The sequence below is a fragment of the Atractosteus spatula genome, chromosome 1, assembly GCF_055471065.1.
Source record: "Atractosteus spatula isolate fAtrSpa1 chromosome 1, fAtrSpa1.hap1, whole genome shotgun sequence".
NCBI lineage: Eukaryota > Metazoa > Chordata > Actinopteri > Semionotiformes > Lepisosteidae > Atractosteus > Atractosteus spatula.
The window spans coordinates 1,098,868-1,120,134 of NC_142706.1; the positions used below are offsets into that span (position 1 = coordinate 1,098,868).

Below are 21,267 nucleotides of genomic sequence, written 5' to 3' on the forward strand. Positions count from 1 at the left end.
GGGGGGGTCGTCAGAAACAGACTGCTCCAGCCACAGAAACCCAACCAGCAAGCCCCAGGGCGGGGAGAAAGAGAGAGAGGGAGAGGTCTCAGCACCTGATTCCAATCACAAATATCAAATCCACCACCGATTCAAAAAAACCCCAAACCCTGGAGTGAGAACAACCCAAGGACACTTCAGCAAAGCCGATGAACAAAATGGGCAAAAGGGCACCACATGCCGAGATCATCGGGGAAGGAGGGAAGCAGTTAACACAGTGGTGTCTGTTTCTGGTGGAGTCGGGTGTGTTCGAGATCCTCTGTGGCATCAACAAATCGCATCCTTCTGCCCAGAGAACAGTGACAACCGACAAGAGCACTAACATACTGCAGGGAACCGACTTCCCCAAATGTACGAGTTAAAAAAAAATGAGAGAAATCTGCTTCTGAGAAACGTACTATGTTTATGAAAAAGGTTTAAAAAAAGCAGCATCTGCTAAACTGCATTTTCTGTTGACCGTTTTTTTTATTGATATACGTTGTGTTACAAAAACCTTTTAAGTGTCTCCACTGTTTGAATTTCCTATAAAAGATTTCAGGAGTAAAAGCAAAAAGAAAGACTGTCGAAGCTCAGAAAGGGGATATGAAAACAGAGGCAGACCTTCCAGCCATAAAAGCCAAGAATCAATCAATCACAAGCAGCAGCAGAAAATAAGCAAGATTAAGAAGCTGTACAAAGCAAGGTTATTATGAGTGCAGTGCTCAGCCGTCATTTTATCATCTCAAAAGACAGGTCATCCCCCGCATTAAAGCCCTTTAAATATATCTGAACAGACATTCATTGACACAGAAACACAGCAGTGAGCAAATTTACTCAGAACAAGACTTCTGTGTTGAAGGGCTTCAACACAGGCAAAAAATCTTTTACTTCAGAAACAATTTCCATTACTCAAACTCACCTTGCATAAAACTAAAAGCTGGATCTGAGATCACTGCAGCTTTGCCGGGGTTCAAGACCTCCTTGAAATAAGAAAAATCTGCAAGTCCGTTCTGAGCCAATTAACAACTGTTTCTGACAACTTAATCAGCACTTGCAGCTACAGTGCGTTGATTTCCTCAACACAACAGATCAAAGCTACGGAAAATTGAGTGTTCTAATAAATTTGCACACTGTGAGAAAACACAGGAGTCATATTTCCACACAGTCTGTTCGCGATCTCTCCGACACTACCCAGTTCAGTCCAGGGTAGGAACTGAGTAACGGTTGAGCACACATGGAAGCCGGGAGATGCGGTTCGGGATGTTGAGATGGTTGTGGGACCTTAAAAGCCAAGCAGATGTGCCTTTCAGGCCGACACTTAAACTGCTGCACAGTCTGAGGGACAATCTGCACTAAACCCAAGATAGCCTTTCGGTTAAGAGGAATGCAGAGAGGAGCTGCATGTTGCTTTCAAAACTCCTTGATAGGATGCCGTGGTCTAAAATGAGTGCAGAAATGCGCTCCTGGTGCCCCCGTTCATTAACGTCAATGCCGGATGTCCTCTGGTCTCCCATGGCCTGACATTCATGCTGCTTAGCTTTCCCTTCTGATGCCCAGCTGCGATGCTACAGAACTGCCAGGACTTCATAGAAAATACACATGAAAAAATAAAGGGTCAGCAGAGTGCAGAAACTCCCTGACCATACACACATATCAGATCCCAGGGCGTGATAACGTTACTCTGCAGAGAAGTGGGGATGGTGGTTTTAATCCCTGTAGTTCAAGTACTTTCTAATTCTTGAATTCTTGACCCCAGCTGCTCCAGTCCACCCAGCTGTATGAGCAGGACAAGCAACCCTGTGAAGGACCAGTGTTTGTCTAGTGAGGGAGTTGCAAGCTCTCTGATCGCTAAACAGCACAGAAACCAGGAAAGTTCTGGCCTGCTGAGCCGTTGTGCTTTGTGTATAGAAATGACCTGCCTACTAAGATGTTTAGCAGCTAATAGGTTGCTGTTTTGGCAAAAATAGTTTCTTCCAGATTCCCCAGGAACGGGGTTTTCTGCTCTCCACACACACACAGGAATACTGTTTGCCACTGAGCGCCGTCTGTGGAGAGAGAGGAACCGTCCAGAATGGCCGACCTGCAAGGCTGACTAATTTCATCCGCTCTGAACACATGCTGAAGCCAGCTGTCCACAACCTACAATCTGCACACCTCTGGCCTGAGGCTGGGGAGTTGACTTTTTTTTAATCGCACTGCTTCTTCCAGCATGCAACACATCCTTTGTTTTTTCAATTTCTCTTTGCTTATTGCAAATAAAATATTATTTTAGAGCTCTGTGTCGTGTAATACTCAGACGACCTTTTAATGTCCTTGACGCCAAGCGGCTTGTCCCTGCCGCACGCAGGTCTCTTTCAGTGAACAGTTCCTCAAAGTGCACAAGAAACCTGCCACCCTGCGTGTCGAAGGCAGCGCCATGAGGCTGTGCCAGGCCTTCATGTTTAACAGCTGTGCACGAGGGCTGTGAGGTGGACATGGCCAGCACTGGCAGCAGTCAGAGAACCCGGCCGCAGAGACAGAGGCGGTTCTGTCCAGAGACTCACTGGCGGATTGCTGCTGAAGCCGAGGCACTCCTCCGTTTGGCACTTGTAGGTTAGAGTCGCAGCTCCGGCTGTTTTTGACAGGCTCAGCTGCCTGGACACCTGCGGTCCTAGACAGGTTTGGAAGACTACGTCTGAGCTTCTCTGAGACACGGAGGAAGAAGAAGAAACAAAGAAAAAAAGACAAAAAAATAAAACAATAAAGCACAGATGAGCACAATCAACTGCAGACTCTGAGTGTCATTCTGGCCCTTGCACAAAGAATGACATTAGGAATGATCAAAAGCCGCCTAAGACACTAAGATGTTTGCTTATTTTACAGTAACATTTTCTGACAAAAGCTACAGCAGCACTTGTTAGATGTGTGAAACGCAGTTTTCCAAAGTGTCCGACTCTTCTGATCTAAGGTGGGTCACCTCCCGCAGTAGAGACCTGTACCTGAGATTCTGTATTAGTCAGACTTTTGCCAGCAGGAGACAGGAATGCTAATGCGATCTTCTTAATCGAGAGTAAAACTACAGTCACAAAGAATCTTGATTCATCATAAAGACTAGAAACAAGAACTCCAGAGCACTGCAGAGAAATCCCATCTACTTGAGGGATCCCTTGAGCCCCATGTCCTTACAAATGTCACATGTTCCCTCTGGTTCACCTTAAACCCAGCCAGGGTGTTTTCCCCGTCGACTAGTTCCCACAAGGACAAAAGTGGTTTCTGCGCCAAACGCACCTAATTCTGCAACAGACTTTGCAGCTGTGTTAACCAGCAACATGAAATAAGAAAATGTTAAGGTAAAAATCAATTTGAAAAACTCATCACTGAATTCTTAAGTCATTAAACATGCTGTGGCATACTGTAACACAAGGATGCAATTTTGATTCAACCCTGTGTTGAAATGGAGGCACGCAGGGAATCGGGGAGATCTAGAGACATGCAGGGCTTGCTCATCGTAATTCACTGGATGGATTTATGAGTTGTGAAATGTGCAGAGAAAGAGCCAGCGTACCCTGGAGCCCACGACGGAGAACTTATAAACTGTATTACTGTCTCCTGCTTTCCGTTTGTGAAGCAGCAAAAAATTTCGCAAAGACAAGTTAAACTGCCGGCATTCGACAGCTACCACTATCAATTGAGCATTTTTTATTTTTTGCACAGGATCCAGTGTTTCAGAAGCCTTTCAGAGATCACACAGTGCATGTCCTGCATGGGGCTTTCGTCCACACAGCAAGGACACTTCCTGAGTGTCTGAAAACAATGTCCTTGTCTAGCTCTGCACCTAGCTTCACCTGCCTCTGCCACCGTTGCTACACCCTAGTTATGATGGACAACAATTCACTTAGTCAAGTATCAGATTTCAACTGATACTTGCCAGTAGCTCCGAAATGGTGACATCATTCCCAGCGATAAGGCTGGGATGTTGCCACTGCATTAAGCCAGTACAAGAACAACTGGGAATTTGAGGTCAAGACAACCAGCCATAGGCCCTGTGCCGTGAACCAGAGGTGGCAAATTTAAGAATACTGCATCTACCCTGGACTGACCCCACCAAGCATCTATGACAAAAGTTCCGTTCACAAGCTGCTCTGGTGACAGATCCAATGGAAACGCAGCGTCAAACGGGATAAAAATGTCTTCTTTTGCAAGAAATTCAGCTTGACTGCCAAGTCCGTGACGCATTACGCAAATTCTGTGATCGCAGAAACCTGGAAGCAGAAGCCACATCACATCAGGACAGCGGTCTGACACGACACCTGAAACGCTAATATTCAGGTGGAAGTGAAGAGGAAATGCATATAAAACCAACGCCAGGAGGCACTTCTGCAGGAAAAAGGGCTGTGGAGTACAGAGTTACAACGACACCCTGTTGAAGCTGACGAACCCTGGTTTACTTGGAGAAACAGCGAGATGAGATCCATCGACATGAAATGGCTGACCCTGTGCTCTGACCCCCAGCTTCTCTGTGTCTGTGTGTCTCATGGAGAGCAAGTTGGGGTATGCGCAAAGACAAATCCATAATACAAGAAATTGCATATGGCCAATAAAGTGATCTAATCTGATCTTATCCGAATCAAGGGGCTCTGAAAGTCTTTATTCATGAAGGTTTTATTCTCCACAAAGTACCGATAGCTGGCACTTCATTTGCTTTTGTTGAGCAGTCACTTTGTTTCTTCTGTGTGTTCCATCGCATCAAGCACTCCACGCTGAAGATCTCTACATGCTACTGTTACCTGCACCCTCTGCATCGCGTCCAGCTGCATGCTGCTGTGGAGAAAAGCCTCTTCTAAATGAAGAGATGTAAATGCACTGGTGGTAAACTACGGATACTACTAACTACCACCGCAACAGCTCTCCCAACAAGTGGAGCAATGATCCCTCTCGGCACACATGTGGCCAAACTGATTTAATCCGGCCGACAAGAGCTGGAGGTTTGCTTTACGGAACGAGTGGCGTTTCTGAGGAAGCATCTTAAAGCAAACGTTTACAGGACCCCGTGCTCAGGCATATTTTTCTCATCCAAGTTCCCGGTCTCAGAGCTAAATTCTGCTTTCCTCTGAGGAGTATTAAAAAGCACCTTCCACCGAAGCGCGCAGTGGTAGGACAGCGAGACGTGATCTGGGCCGAGTAACAGCCTGTTTAAAAGTGATCCAGGCACCCCCGTACCTCCCTGTGTCAAGCACCATCCCGGATACACCAGCATGGGCAGCAGCTGGTGTTGGTGCGCCCTGAACTGAGGAGCCCCCCTCCCCCCAGCTCCTCACCTTCATTCCTGACGGTGTTGGCCTGCAGGTCGGAGCCGTGGCCCTGCAGGGACAGGCGGGGCTGCTGCAGCCGGCTGATGACGGGCTGCGGGGAGGTGCGGCTGTACTCCAGGGAGCGGGCCGGCGAGCGGGAGCGCGGCGAGTGGCGGGGGGAGGGCCGGGGTGAGGGGCGCGGCGAGTGCCGCGGGGAGGGCGAGAAGCGGCTGACGGGGGGGTGGAAGCCGTGGTGGGCAGCCTCCTCGTCGTCCTCCAGGCTGTGGGCGTCCAGCTCCTGGTCGCTGAAGGTGCCGCGGCGCAGGGAGTGGCAGGAGGAGCCCGAGCTGCGTCGGGAGGCTGTGGCCGCATACTCCTGCCGCAGACCTGCGGACACAGCACAGCGGTTCAGCCGGACACGCGGCGACGCCCTCCTCCCGCTGGCCCGCTCACGTCTGACGCGCCCCGCACTGCGCACTCACACCCCGAGAGACGCGAACGTCAGCCGCCTAACTGCGAGACCCCGCACGTGCCAGCTCACTCCTGCAGGACACGTCAGAGAAGTATAGCTCTCCCGAGACGACACCAGATACGAATACAGACCGATTCCGCTAACATCTCGCGCCGTCGGCTGTCGGGAAAGCAATCCGTGACCGCGATGGAAAAGGGAGCACGCTTACCCACGCGCACACGCACGCTTTCCCCATACTCACTCTCCTCCTGCATCCGCGCCAGAATCTGCACGTCCGTGACGTCGTTGAGCTTGTATCCCGACCCCACGGAGTCCTCGTCCATTTCCGAGGTGCTCAGCTCGCTGTCGACCGAGGACTGGGGGCTGATGGGAGGGTTCCTGTCGGCGGGGCTCCTGTAGTGTCCTGCAATGCAACGCCAAGACAGACCTCGGGTGAAATCCGACCGGCATCACGCACGCCCGGAAGCATCTCGCCCGCCGGGTGTCTAACAGGAGTCTCAGGCCGGTCGCGTGCCACCCGAGAGCCGAGGCGCCCAGTACCTGAGCTGCCCGGGAGCACCAGCTGCTTGACGATGGGCACCCGCGCCGGGGTGGAGGAGGGCGAGTTGAAGCCGCTGCTGTATGGCGAGTTTCCCGCCGTGGGGCTGTACGGGCTGCCGTAGAAACTCCGCCTCTTGTTCGCTGAGAGGAGAGAAACACAAAGGGGTCACAGGGTGCCGGAGCACCCTGCCGGAGCCGAACCAGCAGCCGAGAGCTCGCCGCCACTGGTTTGGTCTTCCGAATGGCTCTGATGCACCGTGGCATTCCAGCACCATTAAAAGGAGCTAAACAGCAGAACTGTAACAGTCCGAATGTCAATAAATCTGTGCATTGCTCTTACTGAAATAAAAATTCGGGAATTTCCTGATTTAAGATAAGCTGGACAGAATGCATTCACTGCGAGGAAGAAACTAGGGTTCCCAGGGCTACTCAGAGAGAGGTATTTAATGGGTCAGACAACCAGACACAGAAAGGAGGCTTTCTGCCAGAAGGGTCTCACTGGTGCTCACCAGCGAACAGAGCAATGAGGCATTTAGGAAAGAACTGACAGAAGATTAAGTGGGTGGAAAATGTCTGCAGCAACCGATTGTGTCATTCAGCTGGTATGCATTACTTATATTTAATATGGTGGTCAGAATCTACTTTCAAGAGGATTTTCCTGGAACTGCAGTATGTATAAATGAATGTGTAACGGATCCCTTCACAGATTAACTGTCAGTGTACTCTGCTATTATTCACCCAAGGAACGCATTAACCAGGCAATTATCACAATGTCTAAGAGCAAGGGGTTTACAGAGAAATAATCTATCATTTCCCTACAGTAGCAGTATTTTATTAGAGGCAATTTACTGGACAGAAAAGTACGTGTCTTAATCAATTAAATGTTCACAAACGGCTGGTTTCTCAAAGACAGAAGAATAACGACACTGCCGAGTACTCAGGCAAGCACGCATAAGATTGACCACAAATGATGTCAGTGCAGTACGATGCTGCTCTCACCAGACTAAGCAGCAGCACAGACTCAAGAGGTTCCTGAAGACACCAGCATGTCCACAGAAGACGTGGCACCAGCTCACACTGCCCACGTACAGCAAAGACGGGAATCAATGCTTAGCTTGGTGGTGCCAGTGCCTGGACACGGCCCTACCGAGCACCTGAGTGCGCTCTACACCTTCCTCTACAGGTGTGACCACAAGTTTACACCTTCACATTCGGCTCTTACTGTTGTTTCCATAGAATGGCTAAGGCTGGCTGGACTGCAGTGTTCTGGATTGATCTTCCATGTGCCATTTCCCAACTGGTGCACGTGTCTTGATTAAAGTCGATCGTTAAACTGTCTGACAACCCTCATGTTACACACACTTACAGGACTAGTGAGTCTCCACCAGGCCAGCTTACTAGAACAGAAGGTCACATTTTTATTTGAGCTTAAGCAGCACTTCCCCTGTGCTTCTGTATTGCTAAAACAGAGATCACAAAAAGCAAACGGCCTGAGAGAGAAAGCTGGGGGAGGGTGAGGTGAGACAGCTGAGGGCAAAGCCCACACAGCCGCCCTGGCATCCAAGACTAACAGCCAGCGCCATCTGCACCACAAGTTAACTGGTCCTGCTACTAGAAAAGCACTAGGAGAAATTATACTTTTGAAACAAAAACAACTTCAGCTGACCGGGCGTCCAGTGCTAAGAAAAAAAGTTAACGACCCACCCCCACCCCTAGGTGGGTCTGTATTTTACACCTAAAATGCATCTGATCTTCAAGAAAGCCACGCCTACATGACACAGTTTGGAAGTGAACACAGCTGTGCACTGGAACTGGGCGAGGCAGGCTGTGACCACTGGGAGCTTCAGATTCTCCAGCAGCACTGATAGCATGTACTCACTGTTAAATATATGGCTAACTGTGCGCACAAGACAGTTCCATTTATAACTTGTGTGCAGTTAAGCTTAATTTTATACCTAAAGTAATACTGGCAAAGGCCCTAAGTTCTCAGTAGTTGATGAAAATATTTTCATCTGGAGATAAGAGCTGCTTCTGCACACTGCAGAAAGGATATACAGTTAGAGCTCTGAAGGCCTTGGGGTCTTTGCAGCGCTCAGGGCGGAAAATAACAGCATTGTGAAAATAAATGGTGACACAGTGGTCGTTAAAATCCAAGGTTCAGGTCCTTACTCCACTTGAGGGGATCCTCTGGAGGGGAACACGGCTCGTTTGGATGCGAGCTGGGCTCACGAAGCAGCACTGACGCTGTGGGCGAGCGGTTTAACTTGTAACACGGAGCGAAGTGCCCTGCTGGCCTGTAAAGACTCCCGCTCTGAAACGAGCAGTTGTAAATTATGGTGCTGACAGCCTCTGCAGAAACCATTAAGTAACCAACAGACTGAAATCTAAAAGCCATGCATTACACAAAACAAAATCCTTTGTAAAAAGACCTCATAAATCCTGCCATCAGACCTCACTTCTCTTGGCTTCTGTGCCTCTTCAATCATATGAGTAATCCCTCATCTTCAACACTGGCCTGCAGATGGTAAACCACAGGTGATCTCAGGTCTGCGGTCCACTATGGAAATCACATGTGATCTCATCTGCAGAATGACTGCAATTTGCATCCATCTGCAGATTTTAATGTCCTAGACCCAGAGACAGCGCTCTGGGCTCCACACAGCCACTGCGTCTGCGACTGGAACTATGTACACACTCCCTGATGGGCTGTATAGGACAGGCACATATCCAAAACAGGGCTTTTCCCCACTACTAGCAATGGGCAGCTACTTAAAGAATTAAACAAAAACTCTTGTGATGAAGCTTTTAACAGTTTTCTGTATGGTTTAAAGGGGGAAATGGTCAGAAATCTCTTTAAACTGACATTAGCAAGGTCCTATGGAACGTTTCTAGTATACTGTGTATACATACAGTGCCTACAGAAGGTCTACACACACATCTTTATTTACACACAATAACACACAACCTCCAAGTACAACACAGACACTGAAGCATTCTGAAAAGTAATTACAAGTGAAAACCTAGAAAAAAATGGGTTGCATAAGTGTACACATTTGTTAAGGAACAGCAATTGTAAATTAGTGCTGGCGTAACCAACTGGCTTCCTAATCCAACAAGCTCATCTGCCCCGATGATGTCAGAATAAAACTGGCAAATCCTTTAGGTCTCTGCTGCTACCTGTACACTGAGTGATCTAAAGGGTCTTTATTTCAGGCTGTTAGGCATGTATTTTTTGGAAAGGGTGCGCAGACTTTCTAGAGGCACTATATATGTAAACAATGCTGAGCTACCTGAACATCTGCTGTCTAAAAGGGTGTTCCTGCCAAGTATATAAGGGAAATAAGATGGCCAAGAAAAACAAACTGCTTTTAAGGCTAGGAGGCAATTAATTTCTGAGGAGTATTTGTTCCATTTTTAATGATTCTCAGTACATTCAGATCACATCTGTTTCACCGTCCACAGCCCAGCGCACAGGAGAGGAGACCGTCTACAGGGCTATGCGCCGCTCACAGTGACATCAGAAGCTCGTTCTGAAGACTGGACAAGGTGCACACCTCAGGAACAAGGAGTCAGAATATCGATCATCAAGACAGTCCACACACACGCAGTGCATTCATTCAGGAGGGAAAGGAGATCAACTCCCAGCAGGAGCAGAGTCGACCAGTTCCTCCGTGCCACCTACTGTCTGAGGAAGAGATGTGCTTCTGACAGTAATTTGGGGCTAAAGACTGCTCAGCTTGACAGGAAAAGCACACAGGGCACATGGAAGAAGAAGGAGAAGAAAATAAATTCCCGAATCCTTAAGTACATAGCAGCACTTGAGAAGCAACAAGTTAAAAGTGAGGGTTGAGGGTTGCCACTCAACAGTTGCTCAAGAGAGGGCGGTACCCGAGCTGTACTACCCAACCTCAGAGAGGAATTCTGACCTTATGTTCTGAAAGACAACACTGATAAAACTGTTAATCACATTGAAAAGTCAAGATGCTGAACCTGTACCTTAAGGGTCCCAAAGGTGAAAGGACCTGAGATTTTACACCTGTAGATACAGCTGCTGACTGACTGCACAAGGAAAGGGGCCTAGTCTGGCTGGCTAAGTGCAGCAAAAGGACAACATTCACATTAATGTGCTTCTTTAGCCCCTACCACACACAGTGTCTGGGAAAGGAGACTTTTTACATAAGAGTGTGAGCAAATATCGGGCTCCACCGAGTGAAAATGCCTTTACACGACCTGAAGCACGGTCTCTTTAAGACAGGACAGGGGTGACTGATCAAGACTCAGAGGGCTGAGAAAAAACCCCCCACGCAGTACCGCCATCCAAAGCCCAGTCCCTCAGCAACTGCACAAAACAGCTCCTAAACAAAGCTACTGCACTAACAACGGGCCATTACTTAAGAACCTAAATATATCAAGAATGCATAAACTGAAGAGCCAGATGTTCTGCTGACCTCACTGCTTCATGATTCATTGCTTGCAATACAAAAAGAAAAACAATGGGCAAGATATTGGCAAACATGCACATAATATTCCCCTGCATTGTCAAGCACAGAAACCTTTCCCTCCGGTACTGAAAATGAAATAACAGAGACCAGTCAGGCTGCAGCGAACTGCAGACCTTCACAATTCATCTGGACCTTGTAGTGGATTTGCGATGCAGCTTAAGAAAACACTGTTGTGTTGGAAAGCAAGATCTCTGCAGTACAGACTTCTTCCATTCCACCTTCGGATCATCACCAGCTACAACTACTGAGACCTACAATCTGCTCTGGGACTGGGATAATACATGCTGCAGGCCTATAAACACACTGGCCGCCACAATATTCTGCGCCTTACGCAAGCCCTCCGTCACATGAGTGTGCTTTATTAAACCCGCCAGCGGGGCTCCAATTCCAGCCTGTGGAATCTGAGCCCAGTCCCGACTGAGGCATCGTCTAAAATTAGCCGCAATGCTCACACAAAGCACTTCTCCAACGCAGCAGCGAGCCCCGGCAGCGGAGAGCGTTCGTCTGGTTCCCTGCCCGGCCAGCACACGGATACACTCCCCCACTGCCCTGGCACTCCGGGAGGACAGCCGGGCGGGAGCTCCGCATTTCTCCTGGGAGTGTGGCAGTTTACTACAAGAACCCCGAAGACAGCTGCCCGAACTGCGCCCCTCTGATGGATCTGAGCAACACTCAGAGCTGTACAAATGGAACGTGCAGTGCCCACAATCTGATATATTCAAATTTCCCCCGGTGTCCTGGCCAAATAATTCCTAATAACCCCCCTCTCTGAACTGGCTCCATCACTCTGCTCTCCTCCCCACTGAGAGCTGGTGTGTGAGGAGCGGACTGGTGCATCATCCAGGCGGGGCTGCACACTGGGGGAGGTGGAGGGGATCCCCATTATTAAACACTATTGGAGGGTCTTGAGCACAAGAACATTAGAAAAGTTACAAATGTATGTTTATATATATATATAAAGTTTCAGGAAAAAAACGAACAAATGGTGTTTTTATCTGGGACACAGGGTTTGTGTCCACTGGGAAAGAGCCAAGACAAAAATAACACTAATCAGCATCTTCTGCCTCCCAACAAACACGTTGAGTCTGAAATCAACATAATAATAAAGCACTTTACAACAGGTGCAAAAAAAAAAACAAAACTGTTTCTTTGGGTTTTAAGGACAGCAAATGACAAAAAAAAGAACATACAAGAAACACAATTGGTAAGACGTGCAGCAGAAGATTCATGGTTATCAGAACATGGAGCAGAAACACACACTGATTATATAAAAGCAGAAGGTTTCGAGGCTGGATCAGAATGTGTTCAGGGTAAGCGACTCTCCGATATCCTTGGGGACAGAATTCCAGAGCTCTGATGCACAGCAGGAGAAGGGCCTGTCACCTGCAGGGCATAGGGGAGCTTGGGGGACAGACAGGAGACCGGAGGCAAACAAACGAAGGGTGTGGGGTAGAGAGTAGACGGATATGTCAGACAGGTACTGACGTGCTAACCTATATCGAGCCGTGAACGCCAGCATGAGGATTTTGAAGTGGACACAAAACCTGACAGAAATTCAGTACAAGGACTCCAGAAAAGGAGTAATGCTATCATTTGCACAAGACCTGGTCGGGATTCTGGCTGCTGAATTCCGGACATACTAAAGTTTGTTCAGTGTGGATCTAGATACCCCAGCGGGTAGGGCGTTACAGCAATCAATTCTAGAAAAGAAATGTGTTGTCCAACTTTTCTACTACAGTCAAGACAACATATGGCAGTCTGGTGAGCAGAATCTAAAACTCCTGGGGATACCAAGTGGAGTCTCCAATTCTGACCATTGATGTTAGCTAGAAATGTATCCAGCAAAGCTGACTTCATGTTGTGTAAAAAGCTCTTGAACCTCTTTAAATGATGTAATACTATCGATTTTACTGCCCTGGGGTGAGATCAGACCTTCAGAGAAGAGCAACTAGAGACACTGTTCAAAATATGGATCTACATTTCTATCAAAACTAGACAGAATAACTATTTATGAAACATGAATCTGAGGACACAAGTGGAGAATTAATTTAAAACTGATAGCAGGAGGCTCTTCTTTACTTTCACCTTGAGACCAACATGCAGGTGCACATCCAAAACATTCTACACGCAGGACGGAGGACTTATCTGAAAATGACTGAAAGAAAGACGATTTCTGGGTCCCTGTTTGACATTTCTTCATCGTTGGAATAATAATTAGGCATACTACTTTGCATACAAACATGCAAACCTGTAGCAGCTTGGTTGACTTGTATTAAGGATTTTTTTATATTTTAATGGCACTAATGCTTAAGTCCAAACCCCTACATCTGACTAGAGAAGGGCTCTGCATCACCTAGCATTTTAATCATTTCTAAAGGCCTCTAAGTGCCTGCTGTCTCACTGTTACATGAAGTGTCTAAAATAGTTGAGGCCTCATGATTCTTTAAAAGGGGAAAAATATTCAAAATGCACAATTCTGCTCCCATGCTGCATTAAACAGTGTGTTAAGTGAGGCACAATGCTCTATAATGAAACCTTGGTGAATGCTGACATTTCACTCCTGTGTATTCCTGATATAAGTATTCTTTTTTTACTGCCTGGATACCGTTTGTCATTGTGAGCATTCAACTTGACTTTTATTGCCAGAAGGCTGTAGTTATTTAGGCAGGAGTCTAGAACAGAATCAAACCTGTTGTGGTGATGTCAGTGCTGTAGGCTGGAGTGTAAGGTCTTAAACACGCTCATTCACCTGACATGGTGAGATCCAGCCTGTGTATCAGTGACCTCTTGGCAGACTCGATGTCTGGAGTTGGGTGATCCAACACTTGTCTGCACCAGGCGATTGGGCTGACAGCTTTCTGCAGAGGACTGTCACTCTTCTTTGTCGTTTCATATAACCTGGAAGGCAAAGGGAGAGGAGTGTGAAAGGGAGACGATGACGATGATGACTTTGAAAGGGACCAAACTTCAGGTGGGAAGCTCTCGGCAGGGCTCATGCCCAAACGGAGGAGCGGAGTCTATGGGTTGTACTTTGCACGTGCTGATGGCTCAAAAAATGAAGAAACGTAAAAAAAAAAAGAGAAGGAAACCAGAAAGAGGAACGCGACGAACCCTGTGTGCACAGAAGGCAGACTACCTCCTGCCTCGGACTGCGCTCGAAAATACGCCACGCGCACGCCTCCTGTGAACAGGCGCAGAGAAGGTTTTCTTCCAGGCTGCCTGAAGGGCCACAGTATCCATCCACTCATTCAGAAGACAAGCCTTTACTTTCCTGCCTGCTTGCCATGCACGCAGACAGACAGCGGATGACGCACCCTTACCCTCTCCTCTGGAACTGTGACTACAGGTCGGCTGGTTCTTACTGGGCACCCAACTCTAAGCTCTGCAACAGCTACAGTCTGATTGACCCTCTACCATCTGGAAAATGGTACCGGAGCATTCGGGCCCGGACTACCAGACTCAGAGACCCCCGCACTATCAAACTATTAAACTCCTAGCCTCTCTCACTCTCACCTCACCTCTCACCTATGATCTGAATCTCACAGTGCCTTCTCTCTTACCAAAAACTCAAACACACATTGAAATCTACCTCTACCTTACATGTCAAAAAGCTCACTCCCCATAATTTCTATCCTTTTATTTCATTTTGTTAATGCATGTTTTTGCACATCTGATGTTTTTTTGCACATTACCTGTTACCTTTTTGTTGTTTTGCACATTGCCTGTTGTTGTTTTGCACACTGCCTGTTGTCTCTGTCTTCCTTTTATTATACAATTGTATTGTTGTTTTTTTGTACTACTTATCGTCTGAGAGCTAGCTAAATAGCATTTCGTTAACCATATACCTGTATATGAGTATGACAATAAACTTGAACTTGAACTTGCAGTCTCCGCTCCACGTTTTCTTCCTTTGCAAAAGCTTTTCATAAGAGCTTGTTAACTGGGAGTCCATGGAGTTCAATTATCAACACTTAAATGCCTCAAACTGGAAGAAAGACGAGTCTTGTCGCCAGGTTGCAACATGCAACCTGGATTGAATGCACAATTGAAATCACAAGCCACACCTATTCTTTTAAACATTACCCATCTTATGACTAGTCTCATCACAACCTCATCCAGTGGCTTCAGTGGGTAAGCAAGGGTAGTACCACTGCACTGTGTGACCTGGGGCTCTCAGAGGCTTTATGAAAATGAGCCAGTAAGCTAAGTGTTTTAGGTGGGGCTGAATTTCTTAAGAGTTAAAGATAAGATACAGGTTACCTCCTCAATCACTAAACTAAGTACTGTAATTGAGCTAGAAAGCACTGCACAGGTTAAAATGGCTTTCAGAAGTATTAGTGGTTATGCAGTGATTTTCCACTTATAAAAGGAAGGAAAGCATTAAATGAAGACTGAGTAAAGGTACGTTTGGCAATAAGTGTCACTGTGAAATATGACCAACAATAAAGTAGAATCTCCCATCTTGATCTGCAGATTGTCACTCAGCTCACCAATTCTCCCATCTTGATCTGTAGATTGTCACTCAGCTCACCAATTCTCCCATTTTGATCTGTAGATTGTCACTCAGCTCACCAATTCTCCCATCTCAATCTGTAGATTGTCACTCAGCTCACCAATGCCTGAGATATGAGAGATTTCTCTTCCACGCCCAACAAGAAGAAGCTGCTGTCGATAGATTCAGATTGAGTGAACAGGGTGACAGAATGCAATCTGGGTACTGCAAGCACAATGGCAACCCTTAACATGACTTTCTCAAATCACCAGGAAAAATGACAGCGCGGACTGAACCCCAGTCCTGCGTAAGACAGTCTCAAATTACGAAAGCAAGATCTCGTGATAATAAACAGAATGGGTGTGCTTTTGTTTTAAAAAAGGCAGACCCCAGTCTAAATGCCAGCGAGCTGATGTGATCCTTTACTTCATTGTTCTCTGACGTAATCTTTTAAAGTAAAGAAGCAAACGGGATAAAAGGGAGCCGGCAGTGATTACAAGCATCCAGTCAGCTGCTGAACTCTGCCCCCAGGCAATAAAGACAGCATAATATGTCACATAATATGTCATAATATGACAGCATAATATGTTAAACTCCATCTTGTACCCTGATAATATGTCACTGCTGTTAAACTCCATCTTGTACCCTGAACAGTGCCTGGGGCACAACACCGAGCTACTCGGCGCAACACGAACCACAGGGCACAGGTGGAAACTGGAAACCGAACAGCCAAGAACAGGAGGCGTGTCTTTACCCAAAGGGCTGTCGGGGAACAAGCTGCTCAGCCAGGTTGTTGAAAGCAATGCCAAAAGAAATCTGATTTTCAAGATCCACTTGGAAGAAATCCTGGGTTTAATTAACTACCAACACCCAACGAACTAGAAAGGCCTCCTGTCACTGGTAACCGCTACTGTATTGTTAGGAGTGACTCTTGTGGGGGTCGGGCACTCCTCGCCCCTCTACACAAACCAGTGGCCAGGCCGAGGCGAGCCCATTTCACGGGCGACACGCGGGGACACGAGGCAGTGAATTAAATTAAGACTCCCTCAGAAGAATGGATGAGCCCCGACTCCTCACCCACACAGATTTATCACACGCATGTCACCCACTTACCTAAAACCGTTTAGGTATCCAGCTTCTTACACAATGGTCACAGCTTAAGAAACTTCAGTCTGTAACAAAGCTGCTTACAACGGCAACCCACCGGAAGCATGTTTTTTTATTACAGGCTCTCGCAAATGAAAAAGTATCATTTTCCCAGTTTAAGGATAAACAGCCCCCAAAAATTGAATACAGTCTACAGCAAGACAAGGGCCTTTACAGTAAAAGATCACATTATTATTTCTCTACAGATTCCAACTTGACTCCCAGGCTGAGCTGACTGTAAGCAAGCATGCCTGATGTTAATATGACCTCCCCAGGCTCTCTGCCAGCTGCTTCTGAATCTACAGCGCACTGCACCTCTCTTCAGCACAGAGCAGACTACGCCCAGTATAAACAGGCCTTCCATTTCCTTCAAGACAGAAGACAGTGCTTGCAGAAGGCTGAACTGTCTATAAAGCAGACAATAATTTAGATGTCTACAGAGTGTGCGCCTTCTGTAACTCTTGCCTTCTTTAATCCCATTTAAAGCTAATTTGCAGTTTTGACCAAATTAATAAAATACCATGACATCTCTTTAAATGGTGAGCACTTTAGCGTAAGGTGCAATCCTTAGAAGCTAAACGTCTAAGTAAGCACATGCCCCTTCTCTCCCAAATCTTTAATCTTGAAATGCTTTGTCTCTTCCCCATCTTACACCTAAAACCCTCATTTAATCAGAAGACTGGGATGCAGTCCAGCTAGTGGAGCTGCCCAGGTTTTAATTCAACAGTTGCTCTTCGTCACTGGCACCCTAAATGCAGAACAAGCCAGTTGTGAGTGAACCCCACTCCCCAGCGAGCTTTGGCTCTCTCTGTCTGCGGGGGGCTCAAGGCATGTGGGGGGGCACACCGGTGTACACTGCCACGACAGAGGGGTGCGGTGATCCCGTGGGGGGGGAGACTGCACATCGGGCAGGCCTCACGAAGAGCACAGAGCTACTGCTCTGCTAAACCCTCCACCCCAAGCACGCATCTGCAACACAAGCCCCGCCAGCCAGCAAGCCTCAGGAGGCGCGAGCCAGAAGACCCCCCATTGCAGATCTGAGCTCCTGCTCCAAACACTGGGGACACTCCGACTTCTCCTAAACCCACCGATCCCCTGTACAGAACAGGGTGCGAGCACAGCAGGGAGTATTATGAACAGAAGAGCTGGAGTCTCTGTGCCCTCAAGCACTAATATATTCAGAGAGACACAAGAAGCTAGATGTCTAAATCTTTCCGTTGTGGACCAGCATATACTGCTTCCAAGATAATCCAGGCTTTCACACTGTCAGCTCTGAATAGCCTCCATTATGCCAGTTGCTAGCCAGCAGTGCAGGCCAAGCTCAGTGCATATTGCCCAGGGAAGAGAACAGTGCTGTTCCTGGGTCAGAGCCAGGTCAGCTGAAAAGTCAAGACTGCAAGGGATGTCAACAAGATTTGCGCTAATCAATGGAATGCTTTCAGCGCAACACACACATTAACACAGAGAGTCCCAGTCCCACTGTTTCCTGTCGAACGTCCTTTGAAGCATTTTTCAGCTCTCAGGCTGATGAAGGAGCCATAACCAGCCCCCAGAAATCAGAGCAAAGCCCAGGGTATTGTGAGCAATCAGAGGGCCTGAACTTGCTGAAGCGCACTGAACAATGTTCAGCATCTTTTCTAACTACTAATTAAGAAACAAACTGCAATTACATGCTCCCTCACGTTATCTGCAGGTGCTGCTTGCACATTGTGACGTACGTGAATATTTTAACTTGCCCGTTTAGCTGGTCTGTATACATCGTCCTGTACAATTCTGCCTTCACAGGCCCTACAAACTGCTCCCCAGTAAGCCTTTAAACAAGCTGTCAAACGAGAGTGCCCACTCTGCTGGTGACAGGACAGGCCTGATACAGACTGAGCTTTTTTTTTTATTTTGTCCGCTTATAGGTACTTTGCAGCTCAAACGCCTGAGCCGCAATGCCACATGTTCACGAATGGGATGCCAATGAAAATCAGAGTGGAACAGCCAGATGTATCTCATTTGCACTGATCTTTACAGCCCATCAAACTTCCTCATTTGCCCTGTACTCCAGGATTGTTCCACCATCATTAACCAGCGTCAGCATTTCAATGAAACTGGATCTGTGCCTTTCCATTCTCTGTACGTTTCACACTCCCCTTTCATGTTTAACCCCAGCTTTCCTCTTGAACGGCGAGGACAAGCAGCACTCTCCACTCCGCGTCTCCTATTTTCATCCCATTAACCGGACTGGTCGGGTATTTACAAACCATGGGAACAGGCCTGGCTGGACAGCTGCAGATTTCGCATCTCAGAGAAGCAGTGAAACGGAATAATTCCCCAAGCCAGGGAAACTCCTGTTGGCCAGACTCCTGTTGGATAGCGGTTAGACACATTTCAAAGTTTATGGGCCTGCCCCCTTATAGAGAATATTGATTCCTCTGAAGCAGGGGTCCCCTGCACTCGGCCAGTCTGTACAGAAGGGTGATGCAGGAGTAAGCTGGGGCAGCTCCCACACGACAGACCCTGCTGCGGCCTGCTCCATCGCGGGCTGACACGCCTCAGGGGACGTCAGCCAGCACGCTGGACGCACAAGAACCAGCCACCTTGTCTTAAGAAATCAAAATAAGGGCCGAGGACTGACAAGAGCTGCAGTACCTGCCCACTCTCCGCTGGGAAACCCGACCGGGGACGACGACGAAGAAAAACCCAGCAACAGACAGGACCTGAAAGTCCTGAGCTCGCTAGTTAACACGACCACTTTTCTTTTCTTGCTTGCTTTGCTTTTTTAAAAGAACACTGAATGAATGGAACGTGAAAGTCTTTATTTCCTTTTCCTCTTTTTTTTATTTTATCAGTGAAAGCAGGACACGCTGAACTTTTAATTCCGTCAAGCCCCCTGCCTGCCTTCTTTCCCCCCCCCCGCTGTCCAGGTGACAGGCTGCCCACAGGCGGCCTCTGCCAGGACAGGACAGGACAGGTGCCCGTACCCACAGCGCTCCGTCCCTGGCCGTGTCCTGGCCCAGCACTCTCAAGCACGTCCGAGAGCTAGCAACCTCTCTCCGGGTCCCGACCGGGCCTCGGACAGCTCCCTCACTGGAGAGGCCTTGCGAGCTGCTCTGATGACAGGTGCCCTGGTGCACAGGACAGACACGCTGAACTCTGACCTCCGTGTCAGCACACGCACCAGAAGCCAGTAGCCGCCTGGAGCAACAAACACGCCGCCCCACGCCCGCTGCTGGGCCGTATCTATGGCAATAACGCGGCCAGCAGGTCGGGAGGTGTCCACGCACGGCGTCGGGTTAGTGGCGCCGACCCCCCCCCCCCCCACCAGCCTGGGACACGGGGGTCTGCGCGGCTGCTGCCCCCGGGGTACAAACCCCAAACCACCGGCTCCCGGAGTCGAGCACACAGAAGCTCGGCGGGGCAGTAAACACAACACGCCACGCGTGTACATATTACACTCAAGAGCCCCTGTGAGGGGAGCAGCGAACAGAGTAATTCTTGCTGGACAGCGACAGCTCACGGGCTTGCGCCCCTACAGATGATCACAATCCCCCCAGAGCAGGGGTTCCCCACACTTGGTCCCGGGGAGCCCCCGGTCCAGCCGGCGCTGGAAGTAGCCTCTGGACACCCACGGGGCGATCGGGTCAGTTAATTCAGAGCCGTGAGAGGAGATGCGGGCAGCAGGGCGCACCCCTCAGCCGGACCCAGCCCTGGACAGCCGCCCCCCTCGCACCCCGGGACTCACCAGCTGTCCTCCTCCTGCTGCTCCAGGAACTCCAGCTGCCCGGGGTCCAGCAGCTCCACCTCGTCCAGCACGGACGTCTCCCCGTCCTCGCCGGGGTCCCCGCCGCCCCCGAGCAGCGAGGCGGCGCCGGGCGCCCCCCCGCGGGCCGCGCTCCCGGCGCCGAGGCGGGGGCTCAGGCAGCGGGCGTTCTCCAGCACCCCGAAGCCCCGCGAGCCCCCGAACCCCGCCGCCGCCGCGGGCAGCTGGGGCGACTCGAGGCCGGCGCTGGGCGGCCGGGGGCTCCCCGACACCGCCGCCGCCGAGGTGAGCTGCGTGGAGCGGCTGCGCAGCTGCTCATTCTGCCTCTCCAGCTTCTTCACCAGGTCCTGCAGCTTCCGCACCTCCAGGTCTGCGCTGATGTTGGAGTTGATGTCCTCCATGGGCTGGCGACACACGGCTGCCTTTTCGGTCGCCGTCTCTCTATCCGCGCGTCTCGAAGATCCCAGGGCCTCCTCCGCTCGGTTGCTCTAGGTGTACCCAGCAGACACTTGGCTGTCACACACAGACGGCGGGCTAGACGTCGTCGTCGTCATCTTCTTCGGCACAACACCGCCGGCCAGCTCGCCGACGCCATCTTTGCGGACCCGTCTACAGCCGTGAGGCCACTGGCTGACGCAGGGGTTACGTCCCGACGCGCCCTGCCGGGGTCGAGCACGCACGCGTGGTCGTGAGCGCGCACCCAGACGTCCTAGGGGGATAGGGTGGCGTCATTGTGGGTGTTGTCATGATTTAAGAGGAGTATATCTAAAACACCTGAAGAAGGCTCCACGGCCGAAACGTTGTGTTCTCTTTCTTCTTTTTTTCAGCATGGAATAAACCTATTACTTGTTCCTTTGCAGCCTACGCATGCTGACGCAGCTACCCACCTGAACTACTATATCTAAAACATCCCAGGTTAAACTTTGATTATAATCAACGTGATATGGGCGAAAGGCATATTTAATCGTTCGATTCCGGACCCATACTATTGGGTAGTTTATGAAAGAAAAAGATGATTGGATTGAAGACAAAGTATGCAGTATCTCTTGTACAATCTGCTGGACAAGGCTGTCAGAGTC

At 49.0% G+C, this 21,267-nt stretch overlaps 1 protein-coding gene across 2 annotated transcripts in view; it reads right to left on the minus strand.

The window, feature by feature from the left end:
- Positions 1-20,807, minus strand: part of slain2 (SLAIN family member 2) — a 28,746-nt gene extending 7,939 nt beyond the window's left edge. Inside the window, exons 1-6 of one of the 2 annotated variants that reach the window (XM_088917070.1) lie at positions 20,171-20,807; positions 13,552-13,700; positions 6,301-6,441; positions 6,002-6,163; positions 5,316-5,675; positions 2,562-2,702 (exon numbers count right to left, since the gene is read on the minus strand). In XM_088917070.1, the coding sequence (XP_088773196.1) occupies positions 2,562-2,702; positions 5,316-5,675; positions 6,002-6,163; positions 6,301-6,441; positions 13,552-13,700; positions 20,171-20,589 (1,372 nt within the window). In that variant the 5' untranslated portion in view covers positions 20,590-20,807. The remainder of the gene's footprint in view (positions 1-2,561; positions 2,703-5,315; positions 5,676-6,001; positions 6,164-6,300; positions 6,442-13,551; positions 13,701-20,170) is intronic. The other variant, XM_088917077.1, reaches the window with a different exon arrangement.
- Between the last annotated feature and the right edge of the window lie 460 nt (positions 20,808-21,267).